Source organism: Columba livia, chromosome 22 (assembly GCF_036013475.1).
Source record: "Columba livia isolate bColLiv1 breed racing homer chromosome 22, bColLiv1.pat.W.v2, whole genome shotgun sequence".
NCBI lineage: Eukaryota > Metazoa > Chordata > Aves > Columbiformes > Columbidae > Columba > Columba livia.
The window spans coordinates 4,764,936-4,787,968 of NC_088623.1; the positions used below are offsets into that span (position 1 = coordinate 4,764,936).

The 23,033-nt window shown below is 44.9% G+C and overlaps 1 protein-coding gene across 1 annotated transcript; it reads left to right on the forward strand.

The window, feature by feature from the left end:
- On the forward strand, window positions 1-22,428 carry LRIG2 (leucine rich repeats and immunoglobulin like domains 2). The gene is made up of 18 exons (XM_065038744.1): window positions 1-285; window positions 4,341-4,412; window positions 4,779-4,853; window positions 5,352-5,486; window positions 5,665-5,808; window positions 5,924-6,067; window positions 6,683-6,826; window positions 7,069-7,212; window positions 10,216-10,296; window positions 11,121-11,192; window positions 11,332-11,403; window positions 12,762-12,922; window positions 14,032-14,352; window positions 15,276-15,557; window positions 16,316-16,765; window positions 17,233-17,382; window positions 18,259-18,540; window positions 19,142-22,428. The coding sequence occupies exons 1-18, from the start codon at window positions 62-64 to the stop codon at window positions 19,369-19,371; spliced, it is 3,183 nt and encodes a 1,060-aa protein (XP_064894816.1). The 5' UTR covers window positions 1-61; the 3' UTR covers window positions 19,372-22,428.
- The last annotated feature ends 605 nt before the right edge of the window (window positions 22,429-23,033 follow it).

The following is a 23,033-nucleotide window of genomic DNA, read 5'->3' on the forward strand; positions in this document are numbered from 1 at the left end:
GGCGCGGTGGCTGGGCCGGGCGGGCGGCGCGGGGCCGGGCAGGGCCGCGCTGGGCCGGGGGATGCGGGGCGCGGGGCCGGGCGTGCGGGCCGCCCGCGGGGCGCTGCCGCGGACCCTGCTGGTGCTGCTGCTGGCGACGGCGGCGCTGTGGGCGCGGGCGGCCGCCGAGCCCTGCGGCGCGCCCTGTTCCTGCCGCCGCGGCCTGCTGGACTGCAGCCGGCACCGCCTGCCCGGCGGGCCGGGCCCGCGGAGGATCCCGCCGCTGCCCGCCGGCACCACGGGCCTGTGAGTGAGCGCGGGGCGAGGGGAGGCCGCGGGGCCTAACGGGCGGCGGGCTGTGCGGAGGCCACGGCCTAACGGGCGGGGGGTGTGTATGGGGCCGGGGCCTGAACGGGCTCTGGGGCGGGCGCGGTGGCGGCCGGTGCTCGGTGTGCGTGGGTTCTCAGGGCCCGGAGCGCTCGGTCGGGTGCTGTGGGGGGAACGGCCGCCGGTTCGGAGCCCGTCTCCCGCGAGCGGGAGGACCGGCACCGCTGCACACGCAGCCGCCCGGAGGAGGCTCCGTGTTTGGGTCACAAAAATGAGAAAGCGTTTGAAATGAGTGTGAAGTTGTGGCTATAGTAAGGTTTTGATAATGCTACTCAAGCCAGGACTTAACGTTCTTTGCAGGTCAGGCCGTAGGACACAATCCCTCGTGTTTGTGCTTGGAAATATCCTTTCCAGCCCCTGATTCCAGTTGTGTGCTGTGGCAGTTTCTCCGGCTGCTGATTCCCCTGCTCAGCAACTCCCTTCTTTTCCCTCAGGAAAACCATTGTGGGCTCCCCTTGACATTTGCTGCCATTGTTTTTTCCAAAAAAACAGCTACAACACAATTAAGAGCCACCCTCGGTCTCTGCTCCCAAGAGTTTAATTAGAGAGCGTGCTAAATAGCGTTCACACGGGGTTGAGCCCTGTTTGCCTTTATCCTTCCTTGGTCGTTAATGTCACTGTCACCATTGCGTGTGTCATCTTTGGCTGCAGGGGACTGGGCTGGAAGAGGTGCTGAAATACGAAGGATATCAAACCCCACCTTTGCATACAGAGAAATTCTTAGGATCTTTTGGAGTGATCGTGTTTCTTGGTTGATAGAAATAACAGTATTCCAGATCAAGAAAAAAAAGCCTGTTTGGGAGACAGTATAAACATACAAACCGATGTTCAGTTAAGGCCAGGAATTCCTCTAGAAGGACTCAACAGTCTGATCTGTGTTAAAAACTGGGCATGTGTAAGGAAGCTTGTCACCTTCTTACCCCTTTGTGGTTCCATAATTCTCTTCCTATTGGAAACGATTCAGAGAAAACGTGTATTTCTGCACAGAAATACAACTAACCAGTCTGTGAAACCTTTCCTGTTTAGAAAGGTACGAGGGTATCTTAACATTAGCACTTGTCAGGGTGTCAGTGCCTGGAAAAGTGAGCTGGAGGTTCATCAGGTGGCTGATAAGCAGAATGATACCCTTGCTGTTTGGGGAGCAGGTTTGCAAGCTTCAACAAACACTCATGTCTGTCCCCAAGCTGACGGAGGGTGCGTTTCCAACGGCTTGGCACAAACCGCAATGGGAAGGAGCGGTGCTGCCGCTGCATTGCGCAATCGGACATATGCTGCAAACAACAATTAAGTGTATTTTCTCTGTTGTGGCTTTCAGGATTTTGGCACGCAAAGTATGTGTATGTGGGGAGGGTGACATTTTTTCTTCCCTAGGACTACTCTAGCTGTTCTGAATCTAAATGAGCTGTAATGCACGCAAGCTGTTTAAAATTAATCAAAGCTTAATTTCTCTCACATGAAGAAGTCCCTGATGTGCTTTCCCCTCTCAGTTCACCTGATTTTGAGGACTAAACATTCTTGTTTTTCCTAATTCTTTCAAACTACTTGCAGGTGATGCTGCCAGTGCGTGTGTGGGCTTGGGTGGATTTTTTGTGTGGGGGGTTTGTTTGGTTTTCTGTTGTTATTGGTTTTATTTCTTGGGGTTTTTTTGGCTGTTGTTGGTTTTTTGCTGGTTTTAATAAGGCCAAGAGAGCACCTTCCAAACTCTTTTTTATGATGGAAGTATTCAGGCAACTGTAACTCCATGTTTCCTGCTAAACTACATGTGTTTTGTGGGTTACCTGGCAGGTGATGAAAAGGGTAGGGAAATCAAAGAGATAGTTTTTGATAAGGCTGCATCTTAATATCGCTTTCTTCAGAACAAGGAACACAAATCCTGCTCATAGGTGGGGGGAAAAGGTAGCGCGATGCTGGTGGTCGCTGCCTTCCAGTCCTGAAAGTGTTTGTATTTCCTGGTAACTAGGGACATGATGAGTAAAAGAGATTAGGTATCAGTTAATTAGTTCAGCTAGTTCCATTCACAACAGGTGTTTTGGGTGAGCTGGTGCATTTGCAGCTGGAATGAGCTGTACCCGCAGAGCCCCGGGGAGGCAGCGGGTGTGCTCACTTGGGCTGGATTACAATAATTTTCCAGGAATAAGTGTACGGTAATCAATTTGGTGTGTGCGTTCTGTTTTATTTCCTCGAGGAATGAATACCACTTTGGCTCAACACGAGTGTTTAGATGATTTTATACACAATACCAGATGAATCTCTAAAATACAAGTTTTGCATGTTTGCTCTGTATCTTGCATAATATGGGCCTCACAGTAAAAATGTGTTTCTGAAATGACGGGCTCTTTGGGTTTGGCTTTTTCAGAGCAAGGGAATGATAGCGGGTTCTGTGTGAGAGCAGAAACCTTTGCTGTGTGATTGAATGACACCAAGTTGGGACGGAGTGTCAACCTACTGGAAGGCAGGAGGCTCTGCAGACGGATCTGGATAGACTGGAAAAATGGGCTGATTCCAATGGGATGAAGTTCAATAAGGCCAAATGCTGGGTGCTGCAGTTTGGTCACAACAACCCCCTGCAGCGCTCCAGGCTGGGCACAGAGTGGCTGGAGAGCAGTCAGGCAGAAAGGGACCTGGGGGACTAATGGACAGGAAGCTCAACATGAGCCAACAGTGTGCCCAGGTGGCCAAGAAGGCCAATGGTGTCCTGTCCTGTATCCAAACTAGCGTGGTCAGCAGGCCAAGGGCAGTGATCCTTCCCCTGTGCTCTGCATTGGGGAGGCCACACCTGGAGTGTTGTGTTCAGTTCTGGGCCCCTCAGTTCAGGAAAGAGATTGAAGTGCTGGAGCGGGTGCAGAGAAGAGCAACAAGACTGGGGAAGGGACTTGAACACAAGCCCTATGGGGAGAGGCTGAGGGAGCTGGGCTTGTTTAGTCTGGAGAAGAGGAGGCTTAGAGCTGAGCTCAGCACTCTCTAGAACTACCGGAAGGGCAGTTCTAGCCAGGTGGGATTGGTCTCTTCTCCCAGGCAGTCAGCAATAGGACAAGGGGCCATGGGCTTCAACTCTGCCAGGAGAAATTTAGGCTGGATATTAGAAAGAAATTCTTTACAGAGAGAGTGGTCAGGCATTGGAATGGCTGCCCAGGGAGGTGCTGGACTCGCCGTCCCTAGAGGTTTTTAAACTGAGATTGGACATGGCACTCAGTGCCATGATCTAGTAAACAGACTGGAGTTGGACCAAGGGTTGGACTCGATGATCTCTGAGGTCTTTTCCAACCCAGTCCATTCTGTGATTCTGTGATTCTGTAATGATCTCTGCGTCGGAAATGAAGTGAGGAGCGCGGTGTCTCACTGATGGGCAGGCACAACCAGCAACTTTCTGATTACACGGGCAGTGTTCAGATATATATGCACCTATATATTCATTTGATTTCACAGGCAGCATTCAGTGCTATCTGCTCAGGACTCTGGCTGTGCTGAGGGTATCGGTTGCGGTGTCAGGCTTGTCAAACACACAGCGGCTCAGGCTGTTGGCGTGAAGTTTGGGGATTTGTTTCTGTTCTGGACTCACACCAGAAAGGTTTCAAAAAGATGAGGTGGTTTGGAGCGATGTCTGTTTGTCCTCGGTATGGGTAGAACCAGGTTTCCATCACAAACTTGATTTTTCTTGGTTATGCTTTGGCTCATGTCACAAAACAGAGATAGTCCGTGCTTAAAGAGCTCTCAGAAGTGCACCCATTTGGTGCGGGCTTGGGTTTTGTTCCATGTAACATTTTATACACCAAGTCTAAAGCAAAAGTAAAGCGCTGCTCTAAAGTTAAAGCAATAGAAATAGCATCAACATCCAGTACGGGCATGAAAACCAGATTGAACAACTCTCTTGCCTATTGAAACAATCCAGCTCCTGTGGTTGTTCCCTATAAGCAAGACCAGCGGGCACTGAAGCACACACTTTCTATAAGCTTTTCTTCCTTTTTGTTTTCTAGGGATTTAAGTCATAATCATTTATTGTCATCCAACTGGAGCATTGATTTGTCTGTTCATACACTACAAGAAGTGTAAGTTGCTTTTTTGTGAGGATAAACTCTAAAGTATAAAACTGATGCTTCGTGAGCAGAAAACATTTTCATAAAATATTAGAAAACAAATATTTTTAAAAATAAATGGGACATGCTTGTTTTGACTATAGTTGATTATAAGTTACAGTAACAGTATCCATGAAAATGGTGATAACTGGTGTGGTTCATTATTAAATTGTTCAAATTATTAGTATTCAAGTTTCAGGGGATATTTTTTTGTCAACTACAATTATTAACTTAATTGTTAATTGTGTTCTGTGATACGAATGATTTCTGCTGTGTACAGAAGGGTATTTTTTTCTCTTTGAAGTGCCAGTAATCTTGTTTGTTTGTTCTGTTTTGAAGGAAAATGAATTACAATGAGCTAAGTGAAATTCCATATTTTGGAGAAACAACTTCAAACATAACTCTTCTCTCCTTGTAAGTAATAACTTGTCTGCCTTTTTCTCCTTTAACAAACGGGAGAATTGTGTTAAGAGTTCTGCTATCAAGTTGTAGGAAAACAGCTTCTTTTGTCTTGAAATACTGCTCCTCTAAAGTGCTTTAGGGAATGTGTAAGCGCTCTTTAAAGAAATACAAATCAGTTAGACAATCAAGTCACCCTAAATTACCAATAAAATGCAGTCAACCAAGGCAGGCAGCTCTGAAGGGGAGGGATTCAGGCCAGGAATGACAGTTCCCACAAGGAACAGCCCAACTACAGGCCCTGGAGTTGGAATCTTTTCCTATGTCAAGGTGGCAAATAGCTCTTGGATTTTCAGAGTATTGCTTTAGGAATTAACACCCTGAAGTGTGTGCTACATGTTCCATTTGTGAGTTGCGCTACTAACGGTGCACAGAATCCTGTAGCTGTTTCGGCTGTGCGACTCGAAAGGATGGCGTGTTTTGGTAATCATATTTGTTGCTGGTATTTTTCAGGGTACACAATACCATCCCCGAAATAAATGCTGAGCAACTCCAAGTTTATCTTTCATTGGAAAATCTAGATCTCAGTTCTAATCTTATCTCGGAAATTAAGGCTTCTTCTTTTCCACGGATGCAGCTCAAGTACCTGTAAGTACGAGTGACTTGTTCTGTCTGGCATCCCTGGCTGTCCAGCAATAATCTTGGAGACCTCATTGATTAGATTATCATAGATTATACGTTACTGAAGTGGTCACTCTGAAGTGCTTGTGTGGTTTTGTCCATAAAATTCTTCATGATGTGAAAGGCTTCTTTTTTCTTTCCCTAGGAATCTGAGTAACAACAGAATAACTACTCTAGAAGCAGGCTGTCTGGATAACTTATCTAGCTCACTAATGGTGGTAAAGCTGAACAGAAATAGGATTAGTGTGATTCCACCAAAGATCTTCAAATTGCCTCACGTGCAGTTTCTGTAAGTAGCAGCCTTGAAAGCTTAAAAACGCGGTGTCGTCTCAGTCTGAGTTGATTTTCACAACATTGTGCTTATCAGAAGGTGTCTTAATATTTAAATGTCATTTTTATAAAAGGGAACTGAAAAGGAACCGGATTAAAATAGTGGAAAGTCTTACATTCCAAGGACTGGAATCCTTAAAATCCTTGAAAATGCAGCGCAATGGGCTTAGCAGACTGATGGACGGAGCATTCTTTGGCCTGGGTAATATAGAAGAATTGTGAGTATGCCTAGTTGTGGAATTTCTTTTAAGGACTCTAGCTGTGGAGGGTTGTGTCCTGTGTGGCTTCCCTTACATCGAGACCGTACCGAGATATTGATGAGCATCACAGGAAATCAGTTTCCAGATCCGTATTTTCCTGTTGTTTTGATATTGTGTCTGGTTACTTCAGAGGTGGAAAGATATTGACTCTCTCCCCAACCTCTTCCCGTGTGCTGATCAAGAATGCTCTGACTCTGCAGGTTGCTTTTTGCTGGTTTTCATTTGCACTCTCCCTAACGTGGGATGGTTCTTTGTGGTGTGACTGTTTTGACACAGATAGTACAGGGCTGTGCCATGCAGTGTCAGCAAGAGAGTTTTCAAAAAGAAATAGGCTTTGAGAACAGAGATTACAGTTTTGCTTCTGCCACTGGATCACTGCAGCTGTTTTGTTACTCAGTTCTTCATATACTTCAACTGGCTCTTTTGGTTTCAGTGGAATGAATATAATTGTACATTTCAGGCTGCCTAAGGTTTAATGTTTGTAAGTAATTTTGAGACCCACAGGGTGAAATTTTGTAAATATGTTTCATTGATGATCTGTTTGGCAAATGGTTTTTCCTTCTCATTCCTTAGGGAACTGGAACATAATAACTTAACAGAAGTAAACAAGGGCTGGCTGTATGGTCTGCGGACATTGCAACAACTCTATGTTAGCCAGAACGCCATTAACAGGATCAGTCCAGATGCATGGGAGTTCTGCCAAAGGCTTTCTGAGCTGTAAGTCGTGGGCTGCTCTTCATTGGGGATTTTGGAGTGTTGCAATAACAGATTGGATCGCACATAAGCAGCAAGAGTGAATTACCAAAGCAAAGCACTCCATTGCCTTGTTAGGCCAATGGTAATGCTGTGTATTAAACTGATTTTTATAAGTGTTCTGTGCAATAGTAAATCAAGTTTTATATTATCTTCATAATTAATCCCCCTACTTACCTTTTAAAGTGCATGTTCAATGTTTCTAGAGACTTGTCATACAACCAGCTAACTCGCCTCAAGGAGTCTGCCTTTGTGGGACTTGGTTTATTGGAGAAACTCAACCTGGGTGACAATCGCATTAGTCACATTGCTGATGGTGTGTTCAGAGGCCTGACAAACCTTCGAACCTTGTAAGTACCCAAACCTTCTAGTTGAAAACTCAGTTTAAAGCAGTGAAGCTTTTGGGGAGTGAAGACAATGAATACTGCACTGTGCAAGCCTGAGATCAGTGTCTTGTTGTTGTCATGTGCTGTCCTGCCTGCAGTTGTGATGGGGCTGATCATCTTTTTGGTCTGCAAAGATAACAGGATTCTGGCCCAGCTAACCCAAACCAATGACTTAATTTTAGTGGTGACAAAAAACAGTGACTTGGTGACCTTGGATGCCCAGTTGCCCATCACACCGGTTCTGGGAAGGGGTGGGTAGTCAGCTTGTGTAAATGGGCTTTGTGGAGGGAACGGTTGGCCTGGACCTCTCTTTATTCCAGTATTCCAGGTGCTTTAGTTGGGGTTGGAAGCTCAGAAACCAGGCAGCGAACCCTTTTGGTTGCGGCAGGTCGGGTTTAGCCCACCCTGCTCTGTGCTGAAGTCGGGTGTGGGATCAGTTACAGAATCACAGAATCGATTGGGTTGGAAAAGACCTCAGAGATCATCGAGTCCAACCCTTGGTCCAACTCCAGTCTGTTTACTAGATCATGGCACTAAGTGCCATGTCCAATCTCAGTTTAAAAACCTCTAGGGACGGCGAGTCCACTACCTCCCTGGGCAGCCATTCCAATGCCTGACCACTCTCTCTGTAAAGAATTTCTTTCTAATCTCCAGCCTAAATTTCCCCTGGTAGAGTTTAAGCCCATGACCCCTTGTCCTATTGCTGACTGCCTGGGAGAAGAGACCAATCCCCACCTGGCTAGAACTGCCCTTCAGGTAGTTCTAGAGAGTGATGAGGTCACCTCTAAGCCTCCTCTTCTCCAGACTAAACAAGCCCAGCTCCCTCAGCCTCTCCTCATAGGTCTTACGTTCAAGTCCCTTCACCAGTCGTGTTGCTGTCAGAGTTCTTGCTGTCAGAGCCACAGCTCTGCTCTTGCCAGGCCCTTTCCTAGGAGCTGCAGCTGTTGGATATTCCTGACAAGAAAAGACTCAATCCTGGCTCTTTAAACAACAACAACCAAAAAAAAAGGGTCCCAAGTAGATCTGAACAGTTGTGATCATCCTAAACAATGCCAGTTGAGAAAGGAGTGAAAGTTTATAACCCCTCTGTCAGTTCATTAAATAAATGCTTAAATAAGCAAACTCACCAGAGAGATTTATGTAAGCAGTCATATTCTGTTAACCTTAATGCAACCTTTTAATGAAATAATTACAACTAATTTCTTAGATTTAGAGTAGCATTGAAAAGAACAAGAGCAGATTAATTAGTCGGTTTTCCTGGGCTCCTCAGAGGCACGGACGGCGCGGAGACTGGACGTTCGCTCGGGGTTGGAATGTGCGGCCGAGGGCCGGGGTGATTAACAGGCTCCAAGCATTCGAGTGCAGCCAAGCGTGAGGAGCCAACTCCTCAGCTCACACAATGAGGGGCTTTTCTTTTGGGTTGCTCACTCATTTTGCTGAGTGGTGTGAGTAGTGGAGTGGAAAAATACTTCAAACAACAGGAGACACCGTGTTGCTGTCGGATTAGTTCCATTGTTGCTTGTATACTGGTTGTTTCGGTGTGAAGGCTGACATAAATATGTCTCTGTACGTTCAGCTCCTGCCGCTGTTCTGCAATGTAGCTTTAATTAATGAAAATAAACTACAGAAACTGTATATTAACTGCAAGGTAGGATTAAAGGTGTGTCTAAGAATAGCAGTGAAGTTTTGAAGTTTTACATCGGATTGCATGATTTACTTCATAATACTGTGAGTAGCTTGGCGTTGGTACCACTCCAGCATTCGCAATCTAAAATCCTGCAGCAGACCTGGAGATGATTCTAGAAACAAGTCTCAAATCACAAGAATTAGCAACTTGGAAAAAAATGGCATATTATTCATCTAGTCGTTCTTCTCATTAGATCACATCCGTGTCCAGTACCTTAACTTTCAAAGAGGAAAATACTTATTATGACCAAGTGTCAAGGCCATATTTGTTGAGACCTTGTGATGCATGAATCATGGAATTCTTTTCTCTTTGTCCTAAACTTTATATATATTAATTGTGGCAATGACTGCTGCATGGTGTTAAGAACAAGACTTCCATATTCTAAAGTAAGAAAAATAAGAAAATGTGTAGTCTGCTTCCTGTGTCAGTTGACTGATTTGGAAGCTCCATCAAGCTAATGCATATAATACCTGGTAAAATGCAGTAGAAACCATTTGTCATTGTTGTATCTTCCTTTAAACACACTCTGGTCTGCCGGGATTTGTGCAATGTGGTGTCATAACATAGAAAACCTGTGGTTTTGACAGAAACTCCTGGCTCAGTCCATTCCATTCTGGCTAAAAATGCAACTGAATTAATTTCACCTTGTTGCTAAAAAGCATTTAATCCTCTGTAAACCATATTGCCGTGTTGCTTTTGCTGTTGAGACCGCTCCTCCACGTGAGGGGCCGAAGTGCTGTGCAGAGGTCAAACAGAAATCCCATTAGCTGGTAACAAGATCTGGGAGCAGAATATCAACTTCATTCCGAAAATCTACTGCTTTGTACCTGGCAGCCTTACACCATAACCTGTGTGTAATCTCTTTATATGCTAATGCTGTTATAAGCCTGTTACTCAGGAAGATTAATGCTGCTACTGTATTGTTTAATTCACTGACATGAACCAGCTTGCTTCGGGAGCCTCTCCCAGCTTCTGGTAAATAATCCATCACATGAGAAGTGCTCGTCAAACTGGGTCTTTCCTTTCACACCACATCAAGAAGTTGCACAGCAGAATTTGTTTGTGGTTCTGTCTGCACCGCTAATCTTGAACAAGTCGTATTTTCCCTGAAAAATTCATCTCTTGACAAGTTTAGTGGTATAAAAGATTTGAGCCTTTCCAGGTGACGCTGTGCCACACACCCCAGCAGGTCCCACAGATGGGTCTCTTCCCCATTTCGCCGCTAGCAGGGTCACAATGATGTTATACGTCTTCATTATAAGATATCTCCTTTCCCACAGGGATTTGCGGAACAACGAGATCTCCTGGGCCATAGAAGATGCAAATGAAGCATTTGTGGGACTCAGCAGGCTGGATAAACTGTACGTATTACAAACCATTGCAATGACGATACTTCCCAGGCACGCAGAGTGCAAAATATTAAGTAACTGTAAATCAATGACACGAGGCAGAAAGCCTTTCCAGCTGGCAGCTGTGTTCATTGTATCTCCACTTGTGCTGCAACCTCTTGGTATAGGCTTGGGTTCCATGTTTAGGAGTGTTTGGGTCTGCGTAGCACTGGATCACCTAGCAGCACCAGTATGAAGAAATAAAGCATAAGTATTTGGCTGCATTTATTATTGAATAGCCCAGTCCCGCTGTGTGACGATTGTAACTTTTTGTGCTGCTTTAGTGCAGGTAAAAGTTGTTGCTTATCAAAACCAACCAACCGGCAAACCACAAAGTGTTTGGAGCAACCATGAAACGCTATTAAATTACCAGCTTTTCGGCGCTTAGACTATGCGCTTTCCATCCAGTGCCATGTGCTTTGTAGGAAGCACCATCCTGTGGAGCTATAGACTTTGCTTTTACCAAGTAGCTTGGCGTGAGGGTGTGTTTGCAGCAGATTGGTATTAGGAAGTTATTGCTCTGCTCCCAAGTTGTACTTATCCCTGTTTCATTCTACTGACTTAAATTATCTGCTGACACATCTCTAACCCAAATCCATGAGTAAGAACGGAAAAGAAACTCTTGGGAAAATGAGTTGAGTTTTTAAGCTCTAAAAACAGTATTCGATCTTTTAGCTCAGCTACGATTAGAAAAAACCGTAGTTAAACATCAACGGGAATTTCTTTTGGGTCTTATTTTTGAACTCATATTGACATTCAAGCTGGTTTCTGGGTTTGGGGGGGATTTTGTCTTTCAGAATCTTGCAGGGAAACCAGATTAAGTCAATTACCAAAAAAGCATTCTCTGGTCTTGAAGGACTTGAACACCTGTAAGTATTTTGCCTTGTAGAGCTTTTAGTTATTTGTCTACTTCAGTCCTGTATTCTCTCTCTTATTCTCAAGAATTTAACTGAAGGTAGCATATGAAATCATACTTACCCATTATTGTTTTCTTTGCTTAACTTACAGAGATTTAAGCAACAATGCAGTCATGTCCATCCAAGAAAATGCTTTTTTTGCCCAGACTCACCTGAAGGAGCTGTAAGTTCATGACAGTTATTTTAGAGGTTCTTTACGAGTCTTACCATGTAAAGAATCCTTTGGCCACCATAGGATTGGCTGAAGTTGACTGAAGCGTGTCTGCTTTCGTTATAAAATGTTTAAAGCAATACTGATAAGTTGTCGACTCAAAGTCGTTAGTAGTGTACTTAGATTTAAGGTTTGATAAAATCTGCACCTCTGTTTCCTGAGCCATTAAGTTTTTCATATCTTACGGTTTTGTAGCAAACTCGGCACATGGTGGCGTGTAGACAGTGAACAAAAGAAATAATTCGTCAGGAATCTGTGGGGGGGCATAGCAAATGCTACATTTTCTCTTCCATTTTGGGGGGCAAGGAAAAGACTTCAAAATTCACAGCTAGATGAGAATTTTGATTTGCTCAGCAGATGTTTAAGCTGCTGGAGCCTCTAGTGATCTTCAGACACTTAAAGTATAATGTGAAGTGACCTTCACACCCAAGACTAATCCTACTGTAAGTCCGTCATCTCCAAGTTAAAGTCCCTGAATATTATGTAATCTGTTTTAAAACTGTTATTCCATTAGTTAATCTCGTCCAGATGGACTGTTAGTCCACAAGATCTGCCAGTTTGAGGAGACACATTTTAGGTGTTAAAGGCTTTTGCCGCCTTGTCTAACGTATCTTCAAAGTGAGGAGTTGTTGGTATGTACAGCAAACAACGCGCTGGAGTTCTGGTTTCCTTGTGTGTCTCTTCCACTGCCGGGTTTATGTGGCAGCAGATCACTTCTTGTTAACTTGCTGGGTTGTCTCCAATCAGTCATACTCTTACATAATATTTAGGAAACTGAAAGCAGATGGGGGGAAAAGTGACCCATCGTTGTTTCCTGATCACAGTTTTTCTGTGGAGCAGAGAAAACAATCTGCAATAGATACCTGCATGAAACAAATCGCTTTCATTCTCAAATATTCATTAGCTGGCATGAAAATGAATCCTGAGGCTTACACTAATTTCATAATGGCAAGCGTGTTTAGTTTGAGACATAGAGCTGCTCTACAGTGTTACGTTCCTTTTAGTTACTTTAAAGAGAGATGGGATAATTGTAAATACAAGCTCAATTTTTTTTTTTTTGAAGTCAAAAGTCCAAGGTTATTTTCTTCAGAAATAAAAAAGGTTTAAGGTTTTAATGCTGACATAGAGGGAAAGTTTTTCTGGGTTGTATATAGCATATATAGCTAGCATTTTATAATAAATACCTATAGGCATAAAAGAATGCTGTAAATCTTGGCCATTTCTGAACATACACACTTCAAGCTGTTGCATGAAATCCCGCATGGGAACGTGAAATGGGAAACTTTGATTTTTTTGCCTTGTGTCTGCAGCATTTTGAACACCAGCAGCTTGCTGTGTGACTGCCAGCTGAAGTGGCTGCCACAGTGGCTCAGCGACAGCCGCCTGCAGACCCCCAACGTCAGCTGTGCCCACCCCGAGTGGCTGGCAGGACACAGCCTGCTCAGCGTGGACCCCGACGACTTCGTCTGTGGTTGGTATCGTTAAGGACTTTTGGTATAATAACACGGTGACACAAACCTACGCAGGCACCTCTCTGAAATGGGGCTGGTGGTCTTGGCCGTGATGCACGTGTGGGCCTTTCTACATCACTGGGTCTGCTTTGGAGCTTGGGATTTAATTCTATTTCTTTTTGCTAACCTGAGGGAATCATTCTGTGAGAGTACATTGTTTTTCGTTTAGGTTACTGTTAAAAACTGATGATGCTTCCATTGTCCCTTTAGCTTTGCAAGGGCTGTTTGACACATCCTCATTGATTCTTATCCATACCAGCAAGACCAGAGTAGTTAATACTCTACCGCATTTTCTGATGCTCCATAATGTTTATCTGGTTCTGCCACCACAGCTGCAGACTTAAGCCTGTTTATTTTTGTAACCGTGAGATGGAAAACTGAGAGGCTCTTTGCCCAGAGTCACGTGTGAAGTCTGTGGCAGGCTTGGAAATAGCCTGTTGTTTCATTTTGTGGGTGAGCAGTCTGATAAGTGTTACTCGTGTGTACGCAATTCTTTCACGTGGTGGTAAAGGCTACAATAATCATCATGTGGGCGCAAGCACCTGCTTCTCCATTCTAATATCACCACTGTGGTGCCTGACACTGAATGCTGTGTGTGCCTCTGAGAATGTCTTTGCTGAAATAATAGGTATTGAAATAACTCTTATCAAGTGGGATGAGATAGAGTGAACTGCCAGCTTGCTGCGCTTTGTATTCGTAAAACTTAAAGGCCCCTAAAGATATCTAAACTATTTGAGAATAAGTCTCAGTCCTTTGTAAAATAGGCTGGCTCTTCAGCTGAGCACGGCTTTTGTGTGTGGACTAAATATAGCAAGTTCCAGACAGTTGTACAGAATACAGGGCATTGCTCAGGACCGCACTTCTACACTGAGTGTTCCCAGTGCTTGCTGTGTGCCTACGGGTGGTTTTAATCCTCTTTCACAGCTTGGTTTCCAACTGAAAACAGCTGAATATGTGCACCTCAAGAAGGACACGTGTTCCCAAAGCTCTCTGCTTATGTTGTCTTTTGAGTGAGTATTCATTGCAAATTGAAGAGGAAAATAACTAATCTTGGTGCTTTTCTTTTCAGATAATTTCCCTAAACCGCAGATCAGAGTGCATCCTGAGACCACGGTTGCCCTGCGAGGCATGAACGTGACCCTGACGTGCAGCGCTGTGAGCAGCAGTGATTCGCCCATGTCCACCGCCTGGCGTAAGGACAGTGAAGTGTTGTACGACGCCGAGGTCGAGAATTTTGCCAGATACCAGCAACAAAGTGGCGAGATGGTCGAGTATACCACTGTCCTGCACCTCTTCAGTGTGAACTTCACCGATGAAGGAAAGTATCAGTGCATCGTCACCAATCACTTCGGCTCCAATTATTCCAACAAAGCCAAGCTGACTGTCAATGGTAAGCAATCATGGTAACAAAGGAGAAACACTTTTACCCTAAAAGAGAAGGACACTTTTACCCTAAAGCTCTACTTAAACAGCTACAAGTCTGTTTTTCAGTAGAGCTGACCCAAGATAGTCTTGCAAGGCTGTCTCAGTGGTATTTAGAAGTATACAACATCTTTTTATGCAGGAGGAAAGAAGTGATTTCATTTTTTTTTCTGTGGGTGAAAAGTCTTCTGCTCACTTTTGAAAAGAGCAGATATGTCCCATGCCTTCATTATAACACAATTAATTGTTCATATAGTTAAGTGGAGGTAGGATCTTTTAAACTAAAAGCTCCCTCTGCTGTCTCTTCAGAACTAAGCACTTTTCCCATATGTTCGTAAAGCCAGGGAAGATTCAGCCAAAAACAACTGGGGAGACTCGAAACAAGCTCTGAAATATCAGTTGGTTTTAGCCATAATGATTGTATTGATTTTGGCTGAAGGGAAGGAAGGTAAGAAGATGATGTTCACGTCACTCAGTGGAGCACTGGTCCCCATTGTGTCTGAGAGCAGAGGTGCCCATGTTGCTTTGCTTATCTAGGACAGGTAATGCAGACTTGAACGGATGAGATGTAACCAAGGAAGAAAAAGTCTGATGAAGGGCTTATGAAGAAGGCTAAACCTTTTTTTTTCACTGTTTTTTCTCCATGAGAAATGTCCCTCACATTATCTTAAATGAGCATTATAGATAGCATATTTAAATTTGGAGGACAGGTTTATTAGAAATGACTGCAGAAAACTTGTGCAATTCTTCAGCAGAATCCGCCTCTCTCTTAGGGAGAGCTACAGGTGTCTTTCAGATTTGTGTGTTTCAAGACATTCTCTGTGCTGTGGAGCTTCTGTCGCTTTTTTCCCTGGTACTGAAAATACTGATACTACGTCTCCTTTGATCCAGAATTACCTTCTTTCCTGAAAACCCCCATGGATCTCACCATCCGCACCGGGGCCATGGCCCGGCTGGAGTGCGCTGCAGAGGGTCACCCCCCGCCGCAGATCTCCTGGCAGAAAGACGGCGGCACAGACTTCCCTGCGGCCAGAGAGAGGAGGATGCACGTCATGCCCGAGGACGACGTCTTCTTCATTGCAAACGTGAAAATCGAAGACATGGGAATCTATAGCTGCATGGCGCAAAACATCGCGGGTGGTTTGTCAGCGAACGCCACGCTGACCGTGTTGGGTAAGTGGTGGGTTCATCTGTGCTTGCGTGTGGGTCACTTCACTTCTGTGGCGGTGGCTTAGCTTATCTGTGAGTAAAGTGCTAAAGAATGAAGTTAAAATACAAAGAACATAATTTTCCTCTATCTGCAGACAGTATTCTGCAATAAGGAACAAGAGAAGACTTTATTTTCCCCATGGTTACCCCACCTCCTCTCCTCCAAATGTTACGTTTAAGAATGCTGCCTCTGGAGCAGCATCTCTAACTGCTTTGTGTGGTTTTGGGGCATTTGAATGCAGACATTTCTGAACAGCGAAGCTTTAAAAGCCAAGCTACAGTGCTGACAGAAGAGAACAGAGAGCTATATCAATCCTGCAGTATAAATTAGATAGATAATTTGTATTGTCTTAGAACAAATTCAGTTGCAGGTAATGCGAGTAATAGTGGAAGGGCAGTTCCCTCTGGAGTGCAGTATTTATTGAAGACACTGACTTACAACATTATATGCCAATTTAGAATTGGAATACATAAAGCAGCAGACTGGCTGGCATAATTCTGGGGGTGTTTGCTACACCTGCATTAGCTGCAGTGATCCATGGAAGAGCTGAACTCATAGGATTTCCTGAATCATGTGTTTCATTGCTCAACTTTACCTTCAGGTTGTAAGATCAGATTTTTAAATACCTGGGGGTATTTTATAAATACCATGGGGCACACACCGGTGTTGCACAATAAAATTATCTTACAACTTTGATTCTTTTTTTCCTCTGCTGTCACAGAAACTCCTTCCTTCGTTCGGCCCCTGGAAGACAGAACGGTAACGCGCGGTGAAACCGCCGTCCTGCAGTGCATCGCGGGCGGCAGCCCTGCCCCCCGCCTCAACTGGACCAAAGACGACGGCCCTCTGACCGTCACAGAACGGCATTTTTTTGCTGCCGCAAATCAACTCCTTATCATCGTGGACGCCGGCCTAGAAGATGCTGGGAAGTACACGTGCATCATGTCCAACACGCTGGGCACCGAGCGTGGCCATATTTACCTAAACGTCCTGGCTTCCCCGAATTGTGACTCTTCCCAGGGCGGCATTGTCCACGAGGAGGACGGCTGGACGACAGTGGGAATTGTGATTATTGTCGTGGTGTGCTGCGTTGTGGGAACCTCCCTGGTGTGGGTTATCGTTATCTACCACATGCGGAGGAAGAGTGAAGATTACAGCATCACTAACACAGGTAAAGCGCAAAAGCAGCCGTCTTCAGCACTGGTTTTGATCCAAAACACTTGTTGAGCGGCGGTGAAATTTCTGGATTTCTAACAGATGGATAGGATTGAAGAACTGAAGATTGCTTTCTAAAATACTCTCAGGGATTTGCTCAAATTCCTTCATTCTAGAGGGTTTATTAAGTATCAAAAGTGTGTTAATTTTATTCCTTATACCCCAGATTTGTTCTGCGTTGAAGAAAAACTGTAAAGGTTGGAAAGGTTTGAAAAAACTTAGAGATGTTTTCAGGACCTGGAATAATGTGGTAAATTCCCCTCTTGGCCCTGTTAGTTTGGAACTAGCTGTACAGATTTATAACCACTGAGGCACTAAAAAGCTAAACATATATGAGTGGAAATTCTGGATGATGTTAATATGAGTAATAGTGTTGGTACTACCTCGAAATCTTCACAATTAGCTGTTAATTGTGCCTTGCAGAGGAGATGAACCTACCTGCGGACATCCCCAGCTACCTCTCCTCGCAGGGAACGCTGTCGGAGCCACAGGAAGGCTACAGTAACTCGGAGGCCGGGAGCCACCAGCAGCTCATGCCTCCCGCCGGCAGCTACGTGCATAAAGGTGCAGATGGTAAGCAAAGCGCTCTTGTGTGTTCCCGGTGTTTCAGCACACGCCAGTGCGCTGTTTAGTCCTCACGGCTGGCAGCAATGTTGTGCAACGCAGGGTAGTTCTGCAGAGTAACATCAAAAGTGGCTTTTTCTAGAGGAAAAATTGAGGTTGATCGTAAAATTTCCATCGATCGTTCTTCATTTGAGGCATCTCCTCCTCTCCAGCTTTTCTTCTAGTGGGTTTATATGCTGCTATCAAGGCTTCTGCATTCCATGTGTGTCGTTTAACCTTTTGTCCAGCAAACGTGTGAGCTCACATATGCTGGACAAGTTTTGTCCAGCAAACGTGTGAGCTCACATAAGCTACAAGTGCCTTTGCACGGGGATGTTGTGACTGCTGTCCTTCAGGTGCCAGAGCAGCGCAGTTCCCTCCAGAGGCTTTTGGCTTCAGGGTTTGTGCTCTGTTTAGCACGATGGGGATGTCGTTAGGAAATTCCTGGGATAAATATCAAGGTAGATTTTTATGCTGTGTCTTTTCTTTGGTGTCTCAAGAGCCCAGGTACTAGAGGTGGAAATAAAGTTAGCTTGGAAGACGGCTTGCTGTACCTTTTGTCCTCAGCATGAAATTGCTGCCTCTGTCAGATGTATAGTCCACTTCCTACAGTCATAACTAAAGCTTTTCAGGATATTTATGTCATTGAGTCTGTAGAGATGCTATCTTTACCATCCAAATGCTGAGGAGCCATTCAGTCCTTATCTAGGCTGGCTTTCAGAAGTGGTCCTTCAGTTCTTCCCACCTCTCCCGTTCTCCATTCACTCTCGTCTGTAGTCCCACTGCACTAGAGTCTGAATCAGGATCCCCTTTGACGGTGTTTTATTTTCCCACTGTGTTTGGCAGGTGCCGCAGCGCCGTTGGTGATCTGCTCAGACTGTTATGACAATGCAAACATCTACTCCAGGACGCGAGAGTACTGTCCCTATGCCTACATCACTGAAGAGGACGCTCTGGATCCAACACTCCCTAATTTCATGGTGCAGATGCCCAAGGAAACATACCCAGCACGCACCCAGCATGAAACCAGTGCTCTCGATAACCTCCTAGCAGACAGAGACATGTCTGTCTTCCTTACCAACCATGACAAAATAAGCGAAAAGAAAATCTCCTCCCAGCAGATTAATGGTGAGTGTCGCCTTTTCCCTTTTGTTTTGTACTCCCTGTTACTTCTGGCCGTCCGAGTGCTGCCCTTGGCTTTTGGCACAGCTGATTTTTCGAGTGACCGCGGTTTGTGGAGTAACTGGTCTGCATTTAACCACCCGTCCTCAGTTTACATCCAGCACCCAAGAGTTGAAGAGGGTGATGTTAAAAAGATGGTATTTCTTAATCTGTGGTTCGTTGCTTAAAGCTTGTGGAATGTGATCCTTTGCATGTGTTCAAGGACATTTATTAGCCAAGAGTTGAAGCTTCACGGAGGAAATTCAAGTAGCCCTTCTGTTTGAGCTGGCCTGAGTTTCAAAGAACCCGAGGATTTTTTTTCAGTAAATTGATTGGTTTTATGTTGACTTTCTTCCAGGTAGCCTTTTTATAAATTCACACTGAAACCGTGGGTGTTTTTTCTGGTTACTGTAACAAATTGCCAAGACAGGAATCCAGTAAAATATGCTCTCAAAAACGGGGCAAATGACCTCGTAAAAACTGCTGTTACTGAGTTGCACAACTCAGATCTGTCTGGTGTGTCTATCGTGGGGTCACTCCTATTCATTTTCTAATCTTTCTTCCTCAGAACCTTTCCAGCTCCCTTTATGGGGAGTCAGCAAAGACCTGACGTGCTCTCACTCCCACTTTGTGCATCAGCAGCCAGCCCGTGAGACCCCGCGGCCTCTGCGCAACGAGGGCGTTATGGACAGCGACCGCGAACAAGCCGCTTCACCCCGGCCTTGCCACAGGTTACGTGACCATAACTTTGACTTTAATAGGACACGGAACATTCATGACTATAGCGAAACCACGTAAGACGCTAACATGAAGCCTTGAAAGCAAATCCACATCAAGTGACTTCTTGTATTTACTACCTCAGGACTAACCCCAAGGCCAAAGATGCTTGTGTTGCGTGTGTCTGCAATCCCAGGCTGACCAAACAGGGTCAGACTCCGTAGGAGGAGGCACCACGTGCCCTTTTTCCTTGGATTTCTGTGTATTGGAACATGGGAACGTGCAACAGAACACATGGATGATATATCCCCAAGAATAGCATTAAAAGGTGGATTTTTTGATGTTGGAAGCAGCCTTTGTGTGGGTGCATGCTTTGAAAATCTCTCCAGGACGCATAGCTGTTTCACACCACATTGTCTGCTCGTGTTCAGGGCCTCCTCGTGGAATTCCCCAGTAACTGTAAGCGTAAAACTCTTGGCCAGCTTTTTGTTCTTAGATTGTTTGCGGGCGTCTGTTACCAGTCTAACTCTGGGGCTTGTTTTCTCCTATGAATAATGGACTCTAGTTGTAAATACATTTGCATTTATAAATATTTTGTATACACTAAGCATATAAATGTGTTGGCTGTAATGTAAATATATTTTTTATTATGCCAAAGTATGTATCATACTGTTAGCCTCGACAGCTGCGGATCAAGCCATATGTTTCTGTCGGTTGTTTGGGGTTTTTGGTGGGACTGAAAGCTTGTTTCTGAGGGGATGGAGCTGTCTTTTGGGTTGGAAAGAAGTGAATTTACTCTAGGTATGTGGCGAAACTGTGATATTGATGCATTTTGTTGTTCCATACAACTCTGTGTGCGTTAAGCCCGGCTGACCCGACTGCAGGCTGATCCATTCCATGGCGTGAGCAGAATTCCCGCTTTGACCCGTGTTGAGAGCATCCTTCAGTCTCTATTTAATTCCCATTTTGCCCAGAGGAGCATAAAGCCCAACAAACCCACATTAACTGTATTCCAGGCTGGGGTATCTGGCTTCCAAGAGCTTCTTGTAAATAGCAAACAAAAAGAATAGTGCACAAAATATTTCCTCCTGCTCATCTGGTAAAATAGCTGCAAGATGGGAGTTCTGAGTGCTTTGTTTCAGAAGCTTATCTGAGCTTTCATCTTTAAAAAAGCCTTTGTATCGTGTATGTTGCACAGAGGTGTCTGTGTCTTTCTCCCAGCTGCGAGTTAAGTGAACTTTGAAAAAGAATGTTGTGATGAGAAGCGTCAGGTAAATCGTGAGATCATTTGATAAATGGCTCTGCATTTGTTTCCTCTGCACAGCACATGTAGTTTAAAACACTTGTGTTCTGTTGTAAAATATCAGGCAAAATTGTTACCCTATGGAACTCTTTAATAGTTCCTTAGACCTCAGCGTGGCCAAAATGTTTAAATATTTGACAGGTGAGTGATGAAATGATAAGCAGGGAGCCACTCAATATTGAAAACCCAGTGTTTGCCGAGACAGAGGAAGCGCAAACTTCATTAGTTAGTGAAATGTGCCTGACAGAATTGGAAGGAAGAGCATTATAAGACTTCCTGAAGAGATCTTTGTTCTGGGAAGACGCACCTTTGTGTAGAAGGGCTTGAAGACTCGTCGGCAATGGGTTTTTAGCCAGTACGATGTGCTCAGTGCCAGTGTTCTGACGTTATGCTGAATACTCACACCAAAGAGCGAGGGGCTTTCTTACTAGTCATTGTTGCATTTTTTTCCAAGCTGTAGGATGTGGAGTAGAACAAAAACAGCTGCATGGCGTTATTTTTATAAAGACAGACAGACCTTTTTGGACCAACCCAAGGGAGGTATGTGAGAGCTCCCGTCGAGCCATTCCTAGACAGAAGGGTGTGTGTCTGGAGCATCAGATGCAGTCATGCGGAATCACAGCTGAAACTTTGGACACTATGGGTTGAGTAAATGAGTGAGGAAGTGGTGGGAATAATGATGATTTTCCCACAGCTCTTTGGGCATGAACAATAGGCAGATCTATGCAAACGAGCAAATATTATCAAGGGCTCTTACTGTGCTCTCAAAGCCACTGCGGTTGCTTTGGTAGCCAGCAGCTTTAGTAGGGAGAGGATCCAGTTGTCCAGCAGAGAGAGACACAGGTGTGTTAAACTCTCTTTGGGCTCTGAAATGTTTTAATAACAGACATTCTAAAAGAAGAACCTCAAGCTTATTCCTTTCTGGTTTTATTTCCTCCAGGCTTATTTAAGACATGGTGCTTATTTTCAATCCAAAGTTCTCTCTGTTGCAGGAACCCGGTCCTGTCAGTTTAAATCCAGATGAGAAAGGTCAAGACAGGAAACTACAGCAGCCAAATCTCATCCTTGTTCCCCAATATTCACCCCGGCTGCCATGGCCGAGTGCTGCTTGGTATGTGCAGAGCAGGAAGATGCTGCTGCTCCACCTCCCATCTCCATTTTGGCAAGTGCTGTTGACTTTTTCCTTCTGTGGAGTTGAGCTTGCACGGCTCTGTCCCAGTGCAGCTTTGTCCAGACCTCAGGTGTTCTTTGGGCACAACTCCCTGATGAGATTCAATTCCCCATAGGTAGGTGAGATGTGCCAGGACCAGGGCTTCAAAAGTAACGCCGTCGGCACCAGAACAAACTGAACCGCTTGCTCTTGAAGCCGTTGAAGAGCTAAAGCTGCATTTGATTCTGGGAGATATTGGCCTGTAGAGCTGCTATTATGAATTAGGACACTTGCATCCTTCCATGTGCAGTGGTATTTCTTGAGGCCGTAAGCTGGTTGTAAGTAGCTGAAGCCTGTGAGCGGTTGAACACCTTGTCATGCAAAAGGTTCCGAGGCAGACTGACCAAAAATGGGGTGTCTGCTTTCCCCTTCCCTGCAGGGGTGCAGGTGGGACGGAGCGGCCCTTCTGTTCTCAGCAACACAAACCGTTTCTTCAATCAATGCCAAAGTACTCACAGTGCAGGAACTCCAGAGGTTCATAAGCAAAGCTGCTCGTGTTCCCTATTGCTATGTCCTAGTGTCTATTTATATTTTTTTCACATACGAATGTATATTTTGTATAGCATGTGTAATATATTTGTCTATTGTAATATACCTTCATTCAATAAAACGCTATCTACATTGAGCATCCTGTGTAATTTTGTTAGTTTGCAGATTAAATAATTCATTTTTTCTTCTATGATATTGAATTTTCATAGGGAAAAAAAGACAGTGAACTTTCCTGTCTGAACACATTCCTGGGCAACTGGCTGCAGGTGCCCCTCCTGAGCAGAGCCCTGGACACGGCGACCTCCAGAGGTGCCTCCCAGCCTCCCCCCTTCTCTGATTTTGTGATTCTTATTTCAGTTTTCCAGTAGGAAACACCTACTTCTAGAAATGTGGGGTCCACCTCCCCCGGTGCCGGTGACTCAGGGCCAGAAGACTGGCACATCGCCCTGCTCCCAGCACTCTCCTCCTGCCACTCACATCCTCTGAACTACCAAAGGGATCTTTTCTTTCTGGCAACAGACTCAGCACAGGTGAGTTGGCGAGAGTGTGTGCCCGTGTCCCTGTACCATCGTTCCTAAAAGCATGTTTTATCCCTTTGGATAACTTACTCCATTTTATCACTGTATTCTCGTGCTGGTTCGTGTTCTGATAATTAATCACCTTTGCTCTCCCGTGCTCTGTGTTGTTCGCCTCGCGGTTTTACCTATTCACAGCTCTCAGCGCCGTGTCGCTTCTCCCGAG